The 22,557-nt window shown below is 41.1% G+C and overlaps 3 protein-coding genes across 4 annotated transcripts; 2 read left to right on the plus strand and 1 right to left on the minus strand.

Moving 5' to 3' along the window:
* Positions 1–158: 158 nt before the first annotated feature.
* Positions 159–10,672, plus strand: stt3a (STT3 oligosaccharyltransferase complex catalytic subunit A). Of its 2 annotated transcripts, none has more exons than XM_085174873.1 (18): positions 159–276; positions 992–1,112; positions 1,207–1,267; positions 1,357–1,478; positions 1,579–1,724; positions 4,154–4,244; positions 4,413–4,519; positions 4,605–4,769; positions 4,884–5,064; positions 5,149–5,304; positions 5,393–5,484; positions 5,733–5,888; positions 8,654–8,842; positions 8,975–9,091; positions 9,168–9,270; positions 9,451–9,639; positions 9,777–9,892; positions 10,319–10,672. In XM_085174873.1, exons 2-18 carry the CDS (start codon positions 1,025–1,027, stop codon positions 10,355–10,357), a joined length of 2,118 nt encoding a protein of 705 aa, XP_085030999.1. In that variant the 5' UTR covers positions 159–276; positions 992–1,024; the 3' UTR covers positions 10,358–10,672. The 2 variants fall into 2 exon arrangements, with proteins under 2 accessions (XP_085030999.1, XP_085031000.1); XM_085174874.1 differs by lacking the exon at positions 159–276 and adding an exon at positions 316–438.
* Positions 10,673–11,872: 1,200 nt separating this feature from the next.
* On the minus strand, positions 11,873–14,693 carry LOC146509405 (uncharacterized). The gene is made up of 7 exons (XM_085174878.1): positions 14,498–14,693; positions 14,143–14,223; positions 13,355–14,040; positions 12,950–13,265; positions 12,811–12,859; positions 12,466–12,733; positions 11,873–12,365 (listed from the first exon to the last, which is right to left on the minus strand). The coding sequence occupies exons 2-7, from the start codon at positions 14,182–14,184 to the stop codon at positions 12,101–12,103; spliced, it is 1,626 nt and encodes a 541-aa protein (XP_085031004.1). The 5' UTR covers positions 14,185–14,223; positions 14,498–14,693; the 3' UTR covers positions 11,873–12,100.
* An 829-nt stretch (positions 14,694–15,522) lies between these two features.
* On the plus strand, positions 15,523–22,222 carry thap12a (THAP domain containing 12a). Its single transcript, XM_085174872.1, has 5 exons — positions 15,523–15,717; positions 16,527–16,644; positions 16,930–17,028; positions 19,954–19,990; positions 20,130–22,222. Exons 1-5 carry the CDS (start codon positions 15,632–15,634, stop codon positions 21,944–21,946), a joined length of 2,157 nt encoding a protein of 718 aa, XP_085030998.1. The 5' UTR covers positions 15,523–15,631; the 3' UTR covers positions 21,947–22,222.
* The last annotated feature ends 335 nt before the right edge of the window (positions 22,223–22,557 follow it).

Here is a 22,557-nt window from a genome sequence, read left to right on the forward strand (position 1 = left end):
TGAAAAATAATGAGAATGAATCTACACCAACGAAATGAGGTGAAATTATTTTCAACCAACAGGGGGCTGTGCTCTTTTCTCGGTAAGGACACGTCACTACACTACAGCGGCGGGGTAAGGAACAAAATCTGATTGACATCCAAAGAACCAATAAGATACGAGAAAGTAAAACGTTGAATGACACATAACCAATAAGCACGCAATATGCTCTAGTCGGGGCGGGATTAGCTCTTGGTGAGGGTTGTGTGTGAAAAGTGAGTAGCAGGAGCGGAGCGGGTAAGTGTCTGAAGATTACATATTAAAAAGCGTTAGCTTTTCCAGGACTACCAGTTTTTATTTTCTGTTGCTATATGTGAAGGAGACGCAGATACTTCTTTTTAATAAATAAGCCAGGGAGTTTGCGCGTGACTGTGGTTTTCATTAAAAAGAAGCTAGCAGGTTAGCCTAGCAACTAACACACTTTGAAGTGGATGCAAGCCGGCCTGACGCTGACTAGCAATAAGACGCTGCATAAACTACAACTATGCCTGAATGCACTTTATATGTGCAGTTGTTAATATCTGGTTTAACCGGATTAGCTGCCGTTCATTTGCTCTTTCTGTGATGTGGGTTAGCTGTCAGCACTCAGGCTCGTTCTGATAGTGGTGCTGTCTTGAAAGCATGAGGGCTCGTTGGAGCTTAGTGGTTCGACTTTACACTTTTCGTAAAACCTTTTTAATGCACATGTGAAATAGACGGCACAAATCCATGCAAAGGGTTTCCAGAGTGTCTACTTCCTGCTTTGTGACGCCACACGTTAGTGCGTGGCCTTATGTGGTTGGGCTGGACGTGGAAGTTAACTCCTGACATCTGGATTGCTGATTCTGTTTCTTAGAACCTGACTTGGAAACATTTTTCGCGGGATTTTTAATAAATGCATAAACATATGTCTAAAAGTGCATTTGTAGTGCCTTTTCTATTGTGCTTAGAACCATTGTCTTTCTCCCATTAGGTAGTACGGGTAGCTTTCCCTAACCTCGCCAAGATGACCAAGCTGGGCTTCCTGCGTTTGTCCTATGAGAAACAGGACACGCTGCTGAAGCTACTGATCCTGTCTATGGCCGCTGTCCTCTGTGAGTCCTCTGCTCGCTGTATATGATAGCATGGACAACACTATACAACACACACATCACAATGATCCATGTGATTTTTCTTTCCCCTCCTCAGCATTCTCCACCAGGCTCTTCTCCGTGTTGAGGTTTGAAAGTGTCATCCATGAGTTTGACCCGTAAGTACTGTCTGCATCATCATTCATTACATTAATAGTTTTTCCTCCTGAAGAGTCCTGTCTCACCTTCACCTTAATGTCACAACCAGGTACTTCAACTACCGTACCACCCGCTTCTTGGCAGAAGAAGGATTTTATAAGTTTCACAACTGGTTTGATGACAGGGCTTGGTATCCTCTGGGGAGGATCATTGGTGGCACCATTTATCCGGGTAAGACCATAAATTGTCGTGTGGAGCAGTTTGTGTGTTACGTGAGTTTTTGAAGGCTCACGTCAGATTATGATGGTGTGCTTCTGTTTTCTTTCTCCAGGACTGATGATCACGTCTGCTGTCCTGTACCATGTCCTACATTTTTTCCACATCACAATTGACATCCGTAATGTCTGCGTCTTCCTGGCTCCCCTGTTCTCCTCATTCACCGCCATAGTCACGTACCACCTAACCAAGGAGCTGAAGGTAAAAAGAAAATCACCCACAGCACAGACACATTGTTCATTAAGAATCATGTTACAGGAAAACCGAGGCGGTGGTTTACAACACCAACTGTCTGCCATCTATAATCCAGTTTTGAGATCCCTTCCCAGACGCCTTAATACCTACTTACATCCTGGGCCATCTGACCTCAGGAAATCACATGATAGGGTGGGGCCAGGTTTCCCAATGAGCTCACCCAAAACCTTGGCTGATTGCGACCTACACCCATTTTCACACCTTGGCTCATGTGATTAGGTAGAGGATCATTAGGGGGTCCATTCTCCCTCTCAGACTTAAGCTCCCACAGAGCTTAAATCTGGGACTCTCCACCATTTGACCTTAGAACTGAAGAAGCTTCTCGGATGACAGGTGAGACGTCTTCAAGCAACTTAAAGAAGTCCAGACGCTTTTCTTTCCAAGCTCCTTAGACTATGATGACCTGGATGACTGAGAACCTTCACAGACATGTTACAGGAAAACATTTTCATTGGGATTGATAATGGATTATACAGAGAGATGTTATAGTTAAGAAGTCTACTTTGTTTGTTATGAATAAAATACACAATACAAAAGAACATCCTGTCAGTATAAATGCAGTTACACACAATGAGACTTCAGCAAACTTTTAAGTTTATTGCAACTTACACAAAGTCTAATAACTTGATTTGATATATGCAGGCTCCAGTTCCTCATTTGTTTCCATGCTCTGTCCCTCTCAGTACAGGCACAATAACAGCTGCATTGATCAGTGTATTAGTTCGTGTTACATTGCTTATGACTGGTCAGTATTCGCAGGCTGTAGCCGCAGTTACATTGTTAGACGATAATCCCAAATCCCTATCCTATCTTTAGTCCCAAGACTGCCTGATACAACTGCTGAGTTTGAACGTAACCAAAGAGTTTGGGACATAATCCAGGATATGTTTAATCTGGGACAGTTCAGTATTGTACAGTTTATATCTGGCTTAGTAGGGACCAGTATAAGGTTTTTTTGGTCTCTGTTCCACATATGGTGGACATCAGGTGTGTTTTTAAAGTGGACATGCTCAGTTTGGTTTCTTTATCAGGATGCTTCCTCAAGTAAAGCCTGAAGGAGGCAAACAGGTGAACCACTCGCTAGCTGCACATTCCAGACTATTACCTGCTCTCTGAACACAAAGGCACAAATAAACAGACTTCACACTAGGAATTCACCAAGTGTCTGTGGGGTATTTCCTTCCCTATTGCACCTCTGTCAGGTAGAGAGAATTTAAGAGTGGCAGCACCTGTGTGAAAGTGGCTTAAGACTAGGGATGGGTATCGTTTAGGTTTTATCCGATACCGGTGCCAAACCGGTGCTTGTGAAACGGTGCCGGTGCTTAAACGGTGCTCAAACCGGTGCTTAAAGAATGGAGAACACAAAATTGGTCCAAAAACCTCTCATGTTCAGCTGTTTTTTTGTAAAAAGATAACAATGTTAGCCTTTTCTGCAGCTATGGGGCATATATGGGATCACTCTTGGCTGGAAGCAGCTTAAACAATGGGAAAAACACAAACTTTGTCCAAAAACCTCTCATGTTTAACTGTTTTCCACTTTTTCTTTGGTCATTTTAGCCTTTTTGTCCAGGGTGAAGGGAGTATCTGCCATCAAACAAGAAGACAGCCGCATGTAGCTATGATGATGTTTGCTAGTTCACCTTACATGCATTAATGTAATAACGTGGTTAGCCTACTCAACGTAAATTACACACGAACAACATTAAGCTACTCACGCAGAGAAGAACGGCTGCTGCTGCATCATCATCCTCATCATTTCTGCTACACTGGCAGGGCTAGGGGCCAGGACTCTCCTCTTCAGGTTTTTGGGGGATGTTGCTAACTCCGGGTCCGATAACAGGCACCACACCCGCAGTAGATGTGCTCGGTGTGAGGTCTCGCAGCAAGCTATCAAATACGGCGCATTTCTCGGCTTTTAAAAAAACACGCTATGCGTCGCCAGGTGTTTCATCAGATTTGAGGTGTTACCTCCTTTGACAGTATCACAGTATCAGCTTAAAGCACTTGTTGCAGCTGCTGAGTTTGCATATTTTGCTGTGAAGTACAGCCAGACTTTTGACCGTTTCGCCTTGGGCATTTTTAATCTGTAGCTCTGCTCTAAAAGAACGTACGTACCTGGACCCGCCTACTATCCTCGGAAACGTAAAATGATTGGCTAGAATCTAAAGTGTATCACAGCTCAGGAAAATAAAGCACCGAAATGTGCGCTGCTTTTCGGTCTGGTTACTACCGTTTATGTCAGAACCGGTGCCATCATGGCACCGGATACCGGTACCCATTCCTACTTAAGACTGTTAGAACAAAACTGAACATGGTAAAGACTCTTTATTGCAGGACTGTGGTGTTAACCTGCACGTGTGTTTTTGTCTCTTCAGGATGCAGGTGCTGGGCTCCTGGCAGCTGCCATGATCGCAGTGGTGCCTGGTTACATCTCTCGTTCTGTTGCTGGCTCCTACGATAATGAAGGTAACAGAAACTCTGTGGCTGCTCATTTTATTCATCAGTCAGAAAGGGCTTTTTCCCTGGTAAACTATGTTATATATTCAGTCAATAATGAAAGTAAAGCTGTAGCATTAGAGGATATCCACCGAAAGTGCAAAACAGTATAATAAGAAAATGATCCTCCCCGCTCAGGTATTGCCATCTTCTGCATGCTGTTGACCTACTACATGTGGATCAAGGCTGTGAAAACAGGCTCGGTGTATTGGTCGTCCATGTGTGCGCTGGCTTACTTCTACATGGTGAGGAGATGCAGCTGATCTGCATGTTGTACTGAGTGCACTACGAGGTGACTTTGGTCATGAAATGGTCTCTGTGTGCATTTAGGTTTCCTCCTGGGGTGGCTACGTGTTCCTCATCAACCTTATTCCCCTCCACGTCCTGGTTCTGATGCTCACAGGCCGATTCTCACACCGCATATATGTGGCTTACTGCACAGTCTACTGCCTGGGCACCATCCTCTCCATGCAAATCTCTTTTGTTGGTTTCCAGGTAAAAAGAACAGTCTCATTTCATCACCTGACACATCCTCCTTCCTGGACGTTTTTTGTTAATCACACTGTATCACACTGTTCAGTTCTTTGTCTCCCTTTTTTCATTTACCAGCCGGTGCAGTCATCAGAGCACATGGCAGCCTTTGGCGTGTTTGGTCTGTGCCAGATCCATGCTTTTGTGGACTACCTGCGCAGCAAACTCAATGCTCAGCAATTTGAGGTGCTGTTCAAGAGCGTCATCTCTCTGGTGGGCTTTATCCTGTTGTCTGCAGGTGCTGTTCTCATGCTGACAGGTAAGAGGATTAACAATAACAGTAATGAATGGGAAAACCTTTGTAAAAGCTTTTGACGTGACATGATAAGTGCGTTTCTGTCAGGTAAAATCTCTCCGTGGACCGGGCGTTTCTACTCCTTGCTGGACCCTTCCTATGCCAAGAACAATATCCCCATCATCGCCTCTGTGTCCGAGCACCAGCCTACCACCTGGTCCTCATACTACTTTGATCTGCAGCTCCTAGTCTTCATGTTCCCAGGCAAGTCAGCAAAAGCACAGCGTAGCACTGGCTTAATATTCTGTAATCACTCCATATTTCATTCCAGTTTACCTTTCTCTTCTTACAGTCGGTCTGTACTACTGTTTTAACAACCTGTCGGATGCCAGGATCTTCATCATCATGTACGGAGTCACCAGCATGTACTTCTCAGCTGTCATGGTACTGCTGCCTAAAGGCCCTTCTTTTATTTTCTGTAAACGTGTGTGTGTGTGTGTGTGTGTGTGTTACACATGCCATCTGAGACTTTTGCTTCTGGGATTTTAAAAGCAACCTGATGGCATCACTTTTGCACCATTAAATGTAACCGAAGCAAACAAGAAATGGTGTCTAGGATGTTGTATGCGCCCCGTCTGTGTCATATGTTGGTTGTTTTTGTTTTTTAACTGCACTGCTCGTTTCCTCCTCAGGTGCGTCTGATGCTGGTACTCGCTCCGGTCATGTGCATCCTGTCAGGCATCGGCGTGTCCCAGGTTCTAACCACTTACATGAAGAATTTGGACGTCAGCCGGCCAGACAAAAAGAGCAAGAAGCAGCAGGATTCCACCTACCCAATCAAAAACGAGGTGAGTTGGCTGACAGGATAAGCTTGCTGTGTAAGGTGGTGACAGTGATGTGTTGTGACATGAAATCTGTGCATTCGGACAGGTTAAACCTGTACAAAAAAAAAAGAACAACTACTGATTATTTTAACCCTTTAAAGCCGGTCGGAGTGGGCACGCTCTGTTTTGCGTAACTATTTTTAAATCCCGGTAGCTCTGCAACCACGTGAGCTAGCGCAATAATTTTTTTTGCATATGAAACCGGAGGAGTTGTACTTACATCTTATGCCATCAGCTTGTCCTCGGTCACAGTTTCCTTCCACATATAACTTTGCAAAAACTGCATAAAAAGCGCTTGCAGCAACAAAAACATAATATTCCAGAAACACGCTTTGCCGATCCGATCAGCTGTTCATAACACTTCCTACGTCCATCAGCACGAACTATCGCATGTCCGCCATGACCTGCCTGAAACCGGAAGTGACGTCATTTTGCGGAAATGTAGTTTTTTACCATCAGGGCCTCATGAGCCTATACTGGTGTTTTTAAAAGTTATCTTTGACTTTATGACTTTCTGAGTCGTTTCTGGGATGCTTAGGACTCATATTGCACTGCTGGAAATAGTTTATTTTGATGCATATGCTGCTTTTTTGCAAATTTGCATTATAATATTTATTTTCGTTTTTCCTGCAGTGTATAGAAATTGGTGTATTTCAAAAATAAAACTATGAAGACACTCAAAATAAATTTCCTGTGGTGGGAAACTAGTTTGTGCAACTTTTTTGTATTTACAGTTTTGAGGGATAAGCCTCTTAAATTTCTCTAACTAGAAATATATGTTAAAAAAACAAAAACGATTTTCAATTTTTTTGTAGTTTATTGCACTTTTTTGCAATTTATGTAATTACTATGCACTTAATGCAGACATATTATTAAAATCTAGGCTGTAATGGTTGTATTGATGTATAGCAACTTGAAATGCTCCCAAAAATGGCTCCACAGCATGTAAACATATAATATAAGCTCTGGCGGACTTGGTTCTATGGTAGGTCTTAAAGGGTTAAATAATCCATCATTGTCAAGCTCTCAGCTCAGTGTTTTATAGTCTTGGTTTTTATGTCTAGTTTAAAATCTTGTCCAAGAGAACACAAACCTTTTCTTTTCTTCTTGTATTTGATATTTCATGCAACTTGAAACAGATACTACACCTAAAAGTGAATTGTTGTATAATTACTGTTAGGTTTACAAACAATTGTGGGATAGGTACACTGCATTGTTGAAGGTTCACAACCTTGACCAATTAAAAAAAGGTGTGTTTAGTTGAGATTCTTCCTCATGATTTAGATGATTTTTCAGTGTAGCGATGGGTACAAAGTAGGGCTGCACGATTAATCGTTAGAAAATCGCGATCTCAATTCATACTTATGTGCGATCTCATTTCCAAATGACAACGATTTAAAAAAAAAAAACACGACGACGATTGTACCACATTTTGATCCGGGACGTAATCTGCATGAAAACAAGCGCTCACGCTTCCTGCTCAACAAATGACAAGGGCGGAGCCTTATACCACGTGATACAGAAGATGGCTGCTAAAATTGGCAGGAAAAAACAACGGAGAGCACGTCAGGGATGACGAGAAAGTGACAGGAGAAAATCCGTCCCGGTCAACCACCCAAACATCAATAACGGGAACCTTATACAGCGCTTCCCTATACCCGTCGAACTCCCGCAGGCACAAAGAAATTACGGAGGCTGTTACTTATCACCTGACCAAAGATATGGCTCCATCAACACTGTGCAAAACGAGGGGTTTAGGAAAATGATCAACACCCTAGACAAACGCTACACAGTGCCGTCCCGCAACTATTTTTCTATTGTTGCACTACCTGCTCTATACACGCAGTGTCGAGCAACGGTGGAGACGGAATTTCAAGCAGTACAACATTTTGCGGCAACGACAAAACGTGAGACATTTGTTGTTTTTATGTTTATTTATTGTTTTTATGTTCAGTCTCAACTGTTACGAAGTTGATGTGCAGTTAATAAGTGCAATAAATATTTATACTGGAAAAGAAAATCGTGAGAGAATCGTGATCTCAATTCTAAGCAAAAAAATCGTGATTCTCATTTTATGCAAAATCGTGCAGCCCTAGTACAAAGCTACACCGCAGTCTGACCTGCACCTGCCAAGAAATATAACTATGCATTGCATTTACACAGATCTCAACAGCTATGATCGATCTGTTTAATGGTAATGTGCAGCGTGACCTCAGTGTGTTGACAGCACAAAGATGAGACCTCCTGTAAAACAAAATGGAATTTGCTGCAATTACATCTAGTTTGTGCTGATGTTAGTATCCTGGCAGTCTTGATGTGCTGTTGACAAAATGTATAGACTCAGTGTTTCCTCCTTCGTGCGTCTCAGTGTCAGTAAAAGTTGTTCAAAATTTGTTTGCTCCAGGTCAACATAAGCGCTCCATTTTACTTGTGCCTGCAGAGCAATGCAGACACTTCCACAAAAATTACAAGTGCAACAACAACGTTACTCACTAGAGGGAATTAAACACACAAATGAGACTTTATAGCTTCTCTCTACACTTTCTCACTTGAGTATTTGGCTGTTTTCACCTTTGAAATCTCCTCCCGTTCTTTATTTCACTCTCCCTCAATTTATTCCATTACCCGTTAAGTGGCCCAGTTCCTGGTTTTAAACGACCTGATCCCAAATAAAGTGTAGTAATAATGAATATAAAAGCATGTTGACGTGCTCTGTGTAAACCTACCAGGTTGCCAGTGGGATGATTCTGGTAATGGCTTTCTTCCTCATCACGTACACCTTCCACTCTACCTGGGTGACCAGCGAAGCCTACTCCTCTCCATCGATTGTCCTGTCAGCCCGTGGAGGCGACGGCAGCCGCATCATCTTTGATGACTTCAGAGAGGCCTACTACTGGCTCCGCCACAACACACCGGAGGTCAGTTAATCCCCACGTGAGGAAGAAAAGGTCGATCGTTAAACTATAGATCGTTGTCATGAGCAATCAACAGTCACAGCCGTTTGATCAGATTTTCCATCTGCGTATCTGAGTGTTATTTTTCCTATCCAGGATGCCAAAGTCATGTCATGGTGGGATTACGGATATCAGATAACTGCCATGGCTAATCGAACCATTCTAGTGGACAACAACACATGGAACAATACTCACATCTCCAGAGTTGGACAGGTGAGCTGGGTGACCTTTAAGGTGAAATTGGCTATGAAATGCTGCTGTGCTGACCGCGCTGCCGTTTCTTTTGCAGGCCATGGCATCGACAGAGGAAAGGGCCTACGAGATCATGAGAGAGCTCGACGTCAGTTATGTTCTGGTCATCTTTGGAGGGCTGACGGGCTACTCTTCAGATGGTACGCCGCCTAATACTCTATAACTAGTGCAGCACGTAAGGTGTTGTGTTTTTAAGCTTCTAAATAAGTGAAATTGAATTTTAGGAGTTCCTTTTTTTTTGTCAACTCATTAAACATTCAGCACATGAAGTAAGACATAAAGTTTGGACGGTTTCTAATTGGTGTGTGTTTGCATGACAGACATCAACAAGTTTCTGTGGATGGTCCGTATTGGAGGAAGTACAGACACAGGCAAGCATATCAAGGAGCACGACTACTACACTGCCACCGGAGAGTTCAGGGTGGACCGCGAGGGCTCGCCAGTCCTGCTTAACTGCCTCATGTACAAGATGTGTTACTACCGCTTTGGCCAGGTCTACACAGAGGCCAGTGAGTGCTTCTAGTACCTTCTACCCCTAGTCTGATCTATTTATCACTTTATATGAGCCTCTTAAATTCCAACTGGAGGAACGTGATACACTGTATTTGATGGTTTTTCTGATTAATTCTGGTTCCCTCTTTTGCAGAGCGCCCACCTGGTTATGACAGAGTGAGGAATGCCGAGATTGGGAACAAAGACTTTGAGCTGGATGTGCTGGAGGAGGCCTACACAACAGAGCACTGGCTGGTTAGGATATACAAGGTAAACAAGTTAACTTTGTCTCTATAACAGTTGTTATAGTTCTGTATTTTCATGTTGAGTGTTTGGTTCCAGATTGTTTCCATTGTAGGTTTACTAAATTCAGTTTTTATCACTTTGTTTTTATTATTATTAGAATATGAATGGAATTATTGCTTAAAACCGCCTCAAGCTTCTCACATGCTTATCTTATCGTAAACATTGTTTTTAATTTAACTATAAAAGCTTAAGTTTACTGATTAATGCAAATTCTTGTGACTTTACCTTTTAAATGACTCAAAGATTAGTTTGTTTGAGGGTGGGCTTTTTTTGTTTTTTGTCTTTTTAATAATCATAACCTTTCCACAGTTTAAAGCTAAACTGTGTAAACATCTAAAATCAGTTTCAGAACAGAACTTTCTAAGCTAACAGTGTTCTCCTGTTCTTTAGGTGAAAGATCTGGACAATCGGGGTCTTTCAAGGACATAAGGCGCACAGACAGCAGTGAAAACGGCCTTTAAGCGCACTGAACGCCTTCCTCTGTGGTCAGCAGTCGAGTGGGAAAAGAGTACCTTTTTTATATGCCTTTTGTTTGGGGGAAGAAAATGGCATCTCCTTTTTCTTTATAGATGATTTTGATTTTTTAAAATTTTGTTTATAATGAAACATCTCATCTGGGATCAGAGGGAGATGATGTCAAAACGTCCAGTTTGATCTAGGAAGTGTATTTTGCCAAGAGGTCATTTGTGAGCGGTTGAATTTTTACAATGTGGTCAATAAAAGTGGGATTAAATCGGAATACAACTGTCTTTTTTTTTTTTCCCGTCACTGAAATGAAATGCAGTGTAGGCTGTAGTCAGCTGTTGATATTCAGTTGGATCAGTTTTGTTGGCTGCCCGATCCTCTTGTTTCTCATGCTTTGAACAGTAGGCTAGGAGCAAAAATGTTTGTAGACAGTTTACTGTAGTGATGTTCGATTCGTGAACGAATCGTTCAATACTCGAGAATCACTTTACTGACTCGTGAATCATGATTCACAAGCCCAACTGACTCATCCCTGTTGCTGTTAGCAAACTAATTTCCTTAGTAGAAATATATCTAGCTTATAATTAAAATTGTGTGTGGGGGAAAAACAACAGCCAGTTTCTTAACAAAAGCATTTCTGCTCTGAGCTGGAAGAAAAAACCCTGAGTAGAAGCTCACATCAAGAAAATAGTTCTTGGTTCACAGTAGCATCGCTCTGCTAACATGCTAACAGCTAACATGCTAACATGCTAACATGCTAACAGCACATTTGAGCTACTCACCCCCTCCCTCCTGGCTCACAGCTGCTGCTTCTTGGTTGGCAACCAATGTTAAGGTGCATTACCGCCCCCTGGCTCACAGCTCAGTGGACATTTAGATGAGAAAATATATATTTAACACATTTAAGGAAAATACTAATAAAATACAAATAAACAAAATAAATGTTTATTAAGCAATTTTGATAGGAAATTGCTTAATTTTAGAAATGTTTTTGCTCTATAAAATAGTTTTTTTTTTAGAATCATTCATCTTAGCAGTAGGATTTACATGAAAAGAGAAACAAATTAAGTTTGAGTGAAAATGTAAATTTTTTGCACTCTCTGGTCAACTGACTCAAAAAGCCGATTCACTTTGGTGAGTGACTCATTAAAACTCAATTCAGTAAAAAGAATCAAATTTACCATCACTAGTTTACTGCTGACCAACCACGCTTGAGCAGGTAATGGTTGATATGGAAAGCAAGAAAATGATTGGATTTACTTTAGTTTTAGTCTCCCCACTCATTTTCTGCCAGGGAACAAATTATCCATGAGCTACTCTAGAAGCTCTGAAATGTGATGGGCCAACATCAGTGAACAACAGCCAATTAGCTGCCAGAATGTAGGGTTACTTAATCATAATTTTAACTCTTGCCCACTTCATAGATGGAAGACAGTTTCAATTTATTACATAGGTTCTATAAAAAGATGCACTCAAGACTTCATTTTTTAAAGACAACTTCAGAAAGTGTTTAATTGTCGTAAAGTGTTAACTTTAGAAAAGTTAGTATTCAAGGAAACAAAGCAGGACAGCATGAACATAAATACAGTAAAATATTTCATATTAGGACAATTCAATATTAAAATCATCTTTAAAGTGTCAATTAGGTTGAGTACCAATCATTGCTGATTACACCCCCCCTTAGAAATAGTACAAATATAGGTTTCTTTAGAGGCTGGACTCGTCCGGGAGGTCTGCGACGAGTGCAGTGTTCTTTCTGTAGATGTAGGCATTAGGATTATCATCCAGCTTCACCAGCTCAGCCAGCGATGACACGCAGGGATCGTGATCGACAAGCATCTTGGGCAGCTGGCTGGATTTGTTGTGGATGCGGGAGGAGCGGCGCACAGGTGTCAGAAACTTGAGATCATTAATGTTGCTCTTTCTCCTGGATGCACTCGTGCCGACCTCGCCTTCAATTGTTTTTCTGACACTGAAATGTTGAGAGAATCATTTTGTAAGAGTTAAGAACGAAGTGGCTCAAATACTCAAGTAACTGAACAGATTTGCTAAGAGAAAGTTGACCGGCTCACCTTTGCAAGTATGGCGTTGTTTTCACGCTGTATTTGATCACTGATGCATCCTCCATCTCTGGAGTAGTCTCTATCACGTCGTCATCATCATCATCACTTTCTACATAATCCATCTCCACTTTCTGATCATCGCTTTCTTCTGCTTCATCCTTCACCTGCTTACCAGCATCCTCAGGCATGTCAATCTTCAGTTCCTCCGCTTTACATTCATTTATAGGCTTGCTGTCCTCCATGTCACTGTTGCACTTATCTGTCAAACCTGTGAGTTCTTATCAACACAAATGACAAATATGTAAACAAAGGCATCAGATATTTTAAGAAATGACATAATGCTGATTATTTTACCATCGCTACATCTCGATGCCTCCAAGGCATCACAGAGATTCACAACAATCTATAAAACAAAGGGAGGAGATCTTTGATGTTCAATATTATACATTTTAATCGAGCTAATAAGATGAAACCATGCTCCATTTCTGCTTACATCATCCACTCGGTCTTGTGACTCAGACAGATCCCCATCAGAATTTTCTAGGTCTAGTGTAGTGTTCATGATCACTGGAGTTTGGCTGGATGCTGTTGGTCCTGCCCTCTGAGTATCTCCACAGGAAACAGTGCCTACAGCAGCGTCAGCGTTGTACATTTCCAGTCTTGGCTCAGGCATGTGGCGTGCAGCAGGCTGAGATGGAAGTTTGACGACAGGTTTTGTAGAAACTTTGGTTTTGGAGGGCTTTGCTGTCGACATGGCTGGTCTCTTGAGAGCTTTGCCCTTTGAAGCCAGCCACTCAGCCAGTTTTGCTCTGTAGAAAGCACATAAATAAATTACGTCTTTTACTTTTTATTTTATTGTAATACAGCAAACATCGCATGTATGTGTGGAACATCTTACTTTCTCTCTTCTGCAGTCTCCATAGTAAATCTGTATTGACTGATAGTGTTTGAGGCAAGAGGCTTGCTGACCTTCTTGTCAGGTTCTGAAATCTGTGTCTTTGGGTTGTGAGTCCCACCTGCCTTGGTGGGAGCCACAGTAGTGTTTCTAGAGCCAGCAGTGGTTAGTGTTGCTGGGACGATTCTTGCAGGCGGGCGAGCAGAGGAGAATCCAGCAGGATGACGACTGCTGGCAGCAGGCTTGGAAACCTGAGCAGGTCCATCAGACACCGACTTGGACCTCACTGGTGCAGGTTTTTGAGTACCATGTCTCTGCATCTCAGCAGCAGATTTGGACCTTCTTCTTGCCATTTTTCCAGGCCTTTGGTTCTCCATTTTCGGTGCTGATGGGTTAGGATCCATTATACCTGCACTTGCCTTCCAAATAGACCCAATTTTTGACTGGACAATCTTTCCTTTATACATTCCTAGAGCATTCCTTGATAACGACACAGCAGCTGGTGCCGGTTTCTGGGCCTCAGGCACTGACCTAGTGTCAGTTTGTTTAGCCTTAGCTCTAAGGGGCTGACTCTTTGGTAGGGTCTGCTGTTTTGGGCCATTTTTCAGTTGGAATGGCACAACAGATGTTTTCTCTTTTTTTATAATTAACTTTCTTTCATGTGCAGGCTGGGCATTTTCCTTGTTTTCCTGTTACAAAAAAAAAACAACAACAACAACAACATTACATCATGATATCTGCTAAATTCAAGATGGGCTTTCAAAAAAAAATGTCATGTTATGTCAGCTTACTTTCTTACTGATGTGGTTTCGTCTTGAAACTGCAACTTCCATTGTGTAGCCCGTCAAAAGTGCTTAAATTAGTCAGGAATGCTGGAATGTGAGCAAAGCAAGGAATACACTGCGTGATTAGTTATTAACACCATCGTGCACGTGAAGTGCTCGAAACTCAATCATTTAGTAAAAGCTAAGAACTTAAACTTCACTTTACGTGTTGAATACGCATATGCAGTACTCTGTCGTAAATTAAGGTTAGCTAGCTAAGCTAGCTATAACGTTAAAGAATACAAGTTGGACATAATCAAAATTTGCCGTTAGTCTCCGATAGTGGGCTAAAGTAATGCTTATATATGAAACACTGACTTACCCCTTCGTTATAATCTTCCAAGAAACCCCTCCACCTCAGCCCCACAGCTCAATCTGAGGGAAAAACACGGCTCGTTTTGCTTCTTCAGGATTTGACTTGGCGCTGCAGCGCTCCAATTGGTCACCTCGGTATCGCGAGAAACCAAAACCAACCAATAAAATATCTCCAAACTAAGCGCGAGAACAACAGATAACGTCATTCTTCCAGCCCTTAGGTTTGAATCCCCCCTACTGTTTAAATGTTTGAACCCAAATAAAATTCCTGTAATACCGGTCCGTGCTGACCGATACACACCCAATGTTGCCCTTAAAAAAGAAGTCGAGACAGTTAAACACCAGCTGTCAGGAAATAGAGTTGTAACGGACGAATACACGAGAGTGTGATTTATGAAAGCCTCTACTGTATTAAGCGGTGCTTTTATGTCAGTCTTCACAAGCCTTTAACTTTGTTTTCTGCACAAGTACATAAAAGCAAATTATCTTTTTAAAATAAGCATAACAGCCAATGACTTTGTGTGATATATTAATATTACGGATCCCACGCCTCAGCACAAACACAAGATACATTTGGGATTATGCCTCGGCATGTTTGAAAAGACCGCTGAGGATTATGGGACAGAAAAGAAACGCGCGCTCATCTGATGCACGTTATTTTCCAAGTCAAGCTACTCATGTGCTAGAATAACAGCCTTCAGAATAAAGTCGCATGAGCACGTGAATTATAACGGCATATATTGCATACCGAGGCGGCAATTTGTAATTTTATCCATGCATTTGTTATTTGTTTGCTTATATGTGCCGCGTTCTAGGCATTTTCATTGGGTCTATTTAAATTCATAAACCTTTTTTGTGCGTAAGCTAGAAATATAGAGTAGTTTTAAAAAAGCCTTGAAAACTATAAAGAAGTACAGTAGTTTTTGAGTTGATAAGGAACAAAAATCTTTTTCTTAAAAATACTAAAATTATTTTATAAAATTATATAAAATTATTACCCAGTTAGCCCAAAGTATTTTATTTTGAAAGCACAACTCGGAAGCTCTTTTATGGTTCCGCTATTGACGTTAGCAGTTCTTTTGCTACCCTCTGAAAATAAAACGATTTTTATAAAAAGGGTTTCTTTCGTAAAATATATAGAATGCAAAATCACTGCGCTGTGCCGAACTGTCCCAGTGGCAAATCTGACTCTCAGCCCCTCTTCCGGTTCCCGAATGATGCAGAAAGGTAACTGATGTTAGCATCGCAAACAGTAACCCCAAGCTAGCAAGAAGTGAGACTTTGTTATAGAGGAAACTATGGCACGCTTTTTGCAACCTTTGCATTTAGCTATTTAGTACCGTTTTTATTCAAAAGCATTTGGTAGTAAAAATGTTCGTAGGTTTACGTTTTTGCATATTGCTAAGCACATCTGGAAGATCACGGTTTGTCATAACAGTTTGGTAAAAGCAGTGTTACAAGATTTAAGCAGGGTAGGAAATAAAGTTTTAAAAATGTAAATATCAACGAGTCACTGGCAGTTAGGTATTCAAACTCACCGGCCAATCCTTGTAAATCTTTAATTAGTGTCTGAACTCTACCAGCAGCTTTTATAGTTTGTGAAACATATAGTCTCACAAAGAAGTATCATGCAGTATCCTGTGTAGAGCATGTTGGTTCACTTAGTATATAATAAAGAACTAATTGCCGATCTCTTGCACCGTTCCTCGAGAATACACAAAACTATAACGTTGAATTTGTTATTTCCAGCTTTTGCAAATTGCCTTGTGTGATCTATATGCACTGAAGCTTCTGTGCATTCATAGCTTTCATATTCAAAACATTGTAAAAGCATCTCTTGTAAGACATAGTCACTATACTTCTAACCCAACCTAGCAATTGTTTCCAAATTCAATAAAAATCTCTCTGTTTTTCAACACTGTATATTCAGTCAGACTCTGTATCATTTTAATATCTGCACATGTGCAATAAAGGATCTTGTTTAATTAGTGTACAGTACTGTTGAAGTTTGTCCACAATTTGGTTTCTTGTTTCAGGTCCAAGAAGTGGGCTGAAAAATGCCAGAGGCCAGACCTCATTGACAGATCACCAGAGCACCTGTACAGATACTACAGAGTTTGTGGGAAACATTTTGAAACGTCTTTTTTTGACAGTGTAAGTGCTATTGGTCCAAATTGTCCGTATTACAAGAAACAATGGAGTTTTCAGTCCTTATATAAAATCTGAAAAAATAAATTGGGGTTTCATTTTATTTTTGTTGTAGTTCAGGTTTTACCTCATTAACATTTTTATGTTAGGGTGGCTGTAGCTCAGGAGGTAGAGCAGGTCACCTACTGATCGGAAGGTTGGAGGTTTGATCCTCGGCTCCTCCAGTCTGCATGTCAAGTATCCTTGGGCAAGATACTAACCCCAAGTTGCTCGAATGTGTTTTGGTTACAGGATGCTCAGAGTACAGTGCTGAAGGATGATTCCATACCAACTGCTTTTGATATGTCAAGCCAACCTCAGAATGGACAGGCGAAGCGCACTAAACCGATGGTGGGTTAAATTAATCAGAAGTGTTCAGGGATGCGAATCCCTGATAAAGTCAGACATTTTTAATTATCGATGATCTATTCTGGTTGTGCAGTATACTCAGGCTTTAATGCACCAAAGTTAAAAGAATAAATATACATGAAAATATATTTGATATAGAGCATACCAAAAACTAAACGAGCAAACCATCTTGGTGGATGGGAGGATAAATAGAGGAATTTTTGTGACAGAAATGCTTAACAAAAGCAAAATGAGATAAATGCAGTTACATGGGGCACGTGACATTTAGTGTGTCAGCACAAAAAGAGAGGAAGAGGAAAAGCAGTCATTCTGTGCTCTCACAAAATGAGAGAGGCATTTTATGTTTGCATATAAGGGGTGAAGATTATAGTAGCCGTTGCATGTTATACAAACCAAAAAGAATGAATAACTACTGTATTTTTAACACAACATGGTTCAAAAGATAGTCAACAGTTCTTGTATGGAGCAATAAGGGTGAGCAACACAGCTCCAAAATTATATCACAATATTTCCATCCTTCTTTTCCACCGAACTACTGTCAGTGATGACAGACTGCCTAATTTGTAGTGTGAGTCTACTGACACACGGCCCCAATAGCACCGTTATAGTGCAATAATAAAGACACAGGAGTATATCCAGTGACAAATGGAAGCGTAGGCAGTTTTTTTGCTACACATTTTAGTAGAAAATAACTGCGTGACACTTAAACAGTAACTAAAGTAAACGTCTAAGTCTTCAGGAGCCTGAACAATATTGTAACACAATAAAACTGGAAAATATTGGGATTAGGATGCTGAGCTTTTTAACCAGCTGCTTAAAGCCCTGCATGTCCACCATTTAACTGCAACAGTAGTTTCCATGAGCCTTTTGGTCTTCCTGTCCTATGGAGTGTAACTCTCTTGTGCTCCAGCAGTGCTCGGTGGAGTCATTTGTATATGATGGTGTGTTTTTTACCCAAGTGGTGAAACACCTTGTTGCCTCCACCTCTAGCAACAATAGTTTTCTTACACATTTGTGCTGTGCTTTGTTTGTAGTGAATGGTCAACAGAGGCTGACAGCAGCTCTCAGACATGTCTGCGCTTGTCTCATGGTTGCACAGTGTGTGATGTAAACGCATGGCAGTGTTATAGCAATGAAGTCGAAAAATGACTTTTTTTATATATCACAAAGAATTTATACCAGCATTACACAAATGAAGACTTTATTCATGTTTAACATTATGTCTTTAAAATTGAGGAAAGATTTTAATATTCATTACAAAGACAGCTGAGAAAGGACAGATACCTTTATTCATAATTAAACATCTGGATCTTGTAGTAAGAGGGTCTTTTTATTATTATTCTTTGGTAGTAAGTAGGGCGGGGCAAATAATAAAAAGTCAATCAAAACCAACATCTGAAACCTCTAATTGACACATTCCCACCCATGTTGGTATTTTGGTGATATTTATATGCTATATATTTTAAAATCTGTTAATACTAGAGGTGGGAATCACCATACATCCCACGATACGATATTATTGCAATTTTTAAAAATATTTTTACGATATTCAGATTCTGTACATAAAGGTAAACTTTATCAATATTTATTTTATCTAATATCAAAGTCTCACACTCAGTCTTTCTCTCATTTCAGTTTGATTGTTGACAAACTGAACGGTTTGTATTACAGTCTAGTCCAACTTAACTGAATCAACCATCTGGTACAATTATAGCTATTCTGAACTATGCAGTTTATGAAAACTATGCAGCCCCTTCAGCAACTGAAGAATTTGAAAGTAAATTAAAACAAAAATATAATTTTGCATTAAATAAAAAGTTTTAAACTTAATTAAAATAAAACATGTCTTAAATTAAAATAAGTAAACTGTCATGTTTATTGCTGCCAAAAACAAGTGAAACACATTTGGACAGTGAAGGAATGTCAGGATTCTTGCTCAGAAAAAGGATCAACATGCTCTGAAGTCAGAGCACAAAAACCTTTTTGTAACAAAATATCCATTTCTGCTGTCCCTGTATCGATACATTATTAGCAAACAAAATATCACCATGCTACACAGTATCAATTTTTTCCCCCACCCCTAGTTAATACTCCCCTCAGTATGTACTGTTCCCTTTAAAACAGAGTACTTAACTGACTGCCCAACTTGAGGAGCTTGTGCCAAATAAAAAGCAGTGCCTGTTATTCAGACACGTTTTTGGCTTTAGTGAAGATAACACCGAACAAAAAGAAGGAAACAAAACACTTGCAGCACAATTATATTACAGACGTCTCCCAGCTTTAGTAGAGTGAGCTATTCACAGTAGAAACCTAGTGAACTACAAGGAAAGAGAGTGTGCATGTTGATGTGTTGATGATATTGCACTGTGGTGTGGCTAAACAGAGTATGATCAACAGCACAGTGATTCCCGACACACATGAAAATGTCTTCCTTTGTGGATAAAAGCAAAGTCCAAAGCCCAGAACTGAACCCTCCTGAATATTTGTGGACTATAGTAGTAAAAAACAGCTCCATGTCAGGAAACCAAGCAGTTCTGCCAAGAGTGATCAAATATTCTACCAGAACTATCCTAGAGGCTTGTTAATGACTACCAAAGGCATGTGGTCAAGGTGAAACTTGCTATTTAATCAAATATGTCCAATTTCAAACCTGTGTGAATTAAAGAAAATCCAAAAGAAATTCAAAGTTCTGCACCAAATTCTTGTATTTTCAGAATTCATTACAGATGTATGCTGTAATGAATTACTCTCTTATTCATCTTAGGAAAAGGACACTTTAAAGGAATTATTAAAAGCCTAAAATTACCATAACAATCCTGCATGTTTGTAAACTTCTGACCACATGTGTATATTATGATTGTATCTCAGTGGTATATATTAACTCCATTTTTATATCTTTTTTGGTAGACCAAAGACAATGAAATGGAAAGTAAGGGAAGGAAGAGTAAGTAGAAACATCAAGACACAAACACACACACACAGATATTTATTAATGAAAAATGGAAGTATAAACATCCCACAGGCTCATTTGTTACAAGAGGAGTTATTGAGTTTTCCTTCAAGCGTTTCCTTTTCTTTTTCAGAAATGAAAAAGTCTCAAGCAGCAACAGCTAAGGAAGACATCCCGACGTTATCAGAGGAAGAAGAATACAAAGAGTATCTGAAGTCATTATTTGAAGTCCTCCTCCTGCTGGGAGAGCAAAGCATTCCTCCTATGGGGCCTGCTAATAATAAGGACCAAGGCCTTGGGTCCAGCAGCTTTCAGGCATTGCTAGATAATCGCATCATGTGTGGCGATGAAGTCCTAAAGAAGAGGTACGATGACAACAAGGAGTGCTGCTCCACCGAACAGCTGAATCAGCTGATTGAGGTGTGTGAGAAGTTCGTCCGCAGTAAGCTTGTGGAGGAAATTAAACAAAGCAGTTTTTTCTCTTTACTCACTGGTGATCCAGTGAAGATCTCGGCAGAATGGCAGCTCCCCGTCTTTGTTCGCTACGTGGACGAGTCTAACTTTCAGAGGGAAAGGTTTGTCGGATTCTTGAGCTTCGAAGGAGATAGAGATATCCTTGCAGAGAAACTGCTGTCTGAAATGACTGACAAATGGGGGTTAGATATGGAAAGGTGTAGAGGACAAGCTCACTCCTGCTCAGGGACGCATTTTAATCAAATAAAAATATTGGCTGCCAAACTAATGGAGATGCATCCGAGGGCTGTGCTCACACTGAGCTCCGGTCAGTCCTTGAACATGTCGCTGGCCAGTGGGATGGCTTCGTCGGGGGTTCAGCTCGTCATGTTTACCTTTAAGAAGATTGAGTCTTTTTTCAGTCAGTCAGCGTTACTGCAGCTGGAGCTCGAGAACGCAATTTCGATTTTCTACCCTGACAACGAGGAGAAAGCCAACGACCTGAAAGAGATCTGTCGCACCGGATGGACCGGAAGAAATGATGCGTTTGAAGTGGCAGTGGATATCCTGGAGGCGCTGCTGCTCTGTATAGACAGCGTGCATGACAATGAAGATATGAAATGGAGTGATCAAGTCTCACAAAACGCTTTAGAGATTTCAAAAGCACTGACTGACTTTGAGTTCGTGATGGCGTTGGTTGTTCTGAAAAACGTGATGACGCTCACCCAAGCCTTTGGGAAAAATATACAAGGGAGCGCAACAGAAACCCATTTAGCGTCAGTCAGTTTAAAAGCTGTGTTGCATTCTCTGAAAGAGGTGTCTGACAACATCGACGTGTATCACGAATTCTGGAACGACGAGGCTCTTACCGTAGCTGCAACCATGGAAATTTCAGCGAAGCTTCCTCGGTCGTTCTTGAGGAAGCATCAGGCAGAATGTGGATCCATGCGGCCAGAGAGTTACTACAAGGAACACCTGTCTGTGCCTGTGGTGACTCACACCATCCGAGAAATGAATCGGCTCTTCTGTGAAGACCACCTGAAGCTTCTCAGGTGTCTGTCGCTGATCCCTGCTGTCATAGAGCAGCACAAATCCACAGAACCCGAAGAGGTGAACGTGCAGGCATTTAATAATGACATCCCAAATGCAGGAACCCTTTCTGCAGAGTTGCACTGTTGGTGGGTTAAATGGAACAAAAAGGGGAAAGGTGAGACTTTTCCCTCCAGCCTCCATGAAACGCTGCAGCTGGCTGACGTCAAGTTCTTCCCAAACATGCTGGCGGTCTTCAGACTGATCGGTGTCCTGCCTGCGTTGGCTTTAGAGGACAACTGCAACGTGGCATACAAGCGCTTCACAATGTACATGGAGAGCACGCCTGACAGATTTAAGTCCAAAAGCCTTGCTCTTTTGAACATTAACTATGATGTTAGGTTTGATCTGGATTCATTGGCTGATACCTACATGAAGACATACCCTGAGGTGCAGCAGGAGTCGTAGTCGGAGCAGAGACAGGTGTTAGATACTTCCTAACACATACAAGCGTCGCTGTGCTGGCTTCAGAAACTGAAGAAAAAATGACAAGTTCACCATCTTGTTTTGCCGATGACGGCCCTCCATTTACAGGAAAACGGCCTCCTATGCTGCAGCGTGGCTGCTTGGTGAACGTTGAGTGCAGCCCTGAACTCTGTTCAGGTTTTGTTTTTGTTTTCTTACACAGGTTTCCATAATTTGGATGCATTTTCTTTGTTTAAAAAAAATAAAGCCATAAAATTATTCCGACGAGTGATTTCTTGCTTGAACATATCCCCTTTTACTGTGGACATTTAAAACAGCAGAAGAAGAATTTCGGCATAGTTCTTTATCGCCTTCTTCTAAATCAGTGGTTCTTAACCTGGGTTCGATCGAACCCTAGGGGTTCGGTGAGTCGGTCCCAGGGGTTTGGGCAGAGCCTCCGCCGAGACATGCACGGCTCTTTTTGTGCACCAGTAAAAAAACATATCTACGTCTTGAATTTGAAAAAAATCACATTTTATTTTTCACTAAAGAGGGGTTCAGTGAATTCGCATATGAAACTGGTGGGGTTCGGTACCTCCAACAAGGTTAAGAAC

The sequence above is a fragment of the Neolamprologus multifasciatus genome, chromosome 10, assembly GCF_963576455.1.
Source record: "Neolamprologus multifasciatus chromosome 10, fNeoMul1.2, whole genome shotgun sequence".
NCBI classification, from domain to species: Eukaryota; Metazoa; Chordata; class Actinopteri; order Cichliformes; family Cichlidae; genus Neolamprologus; species Neolamprologus multifasciatus.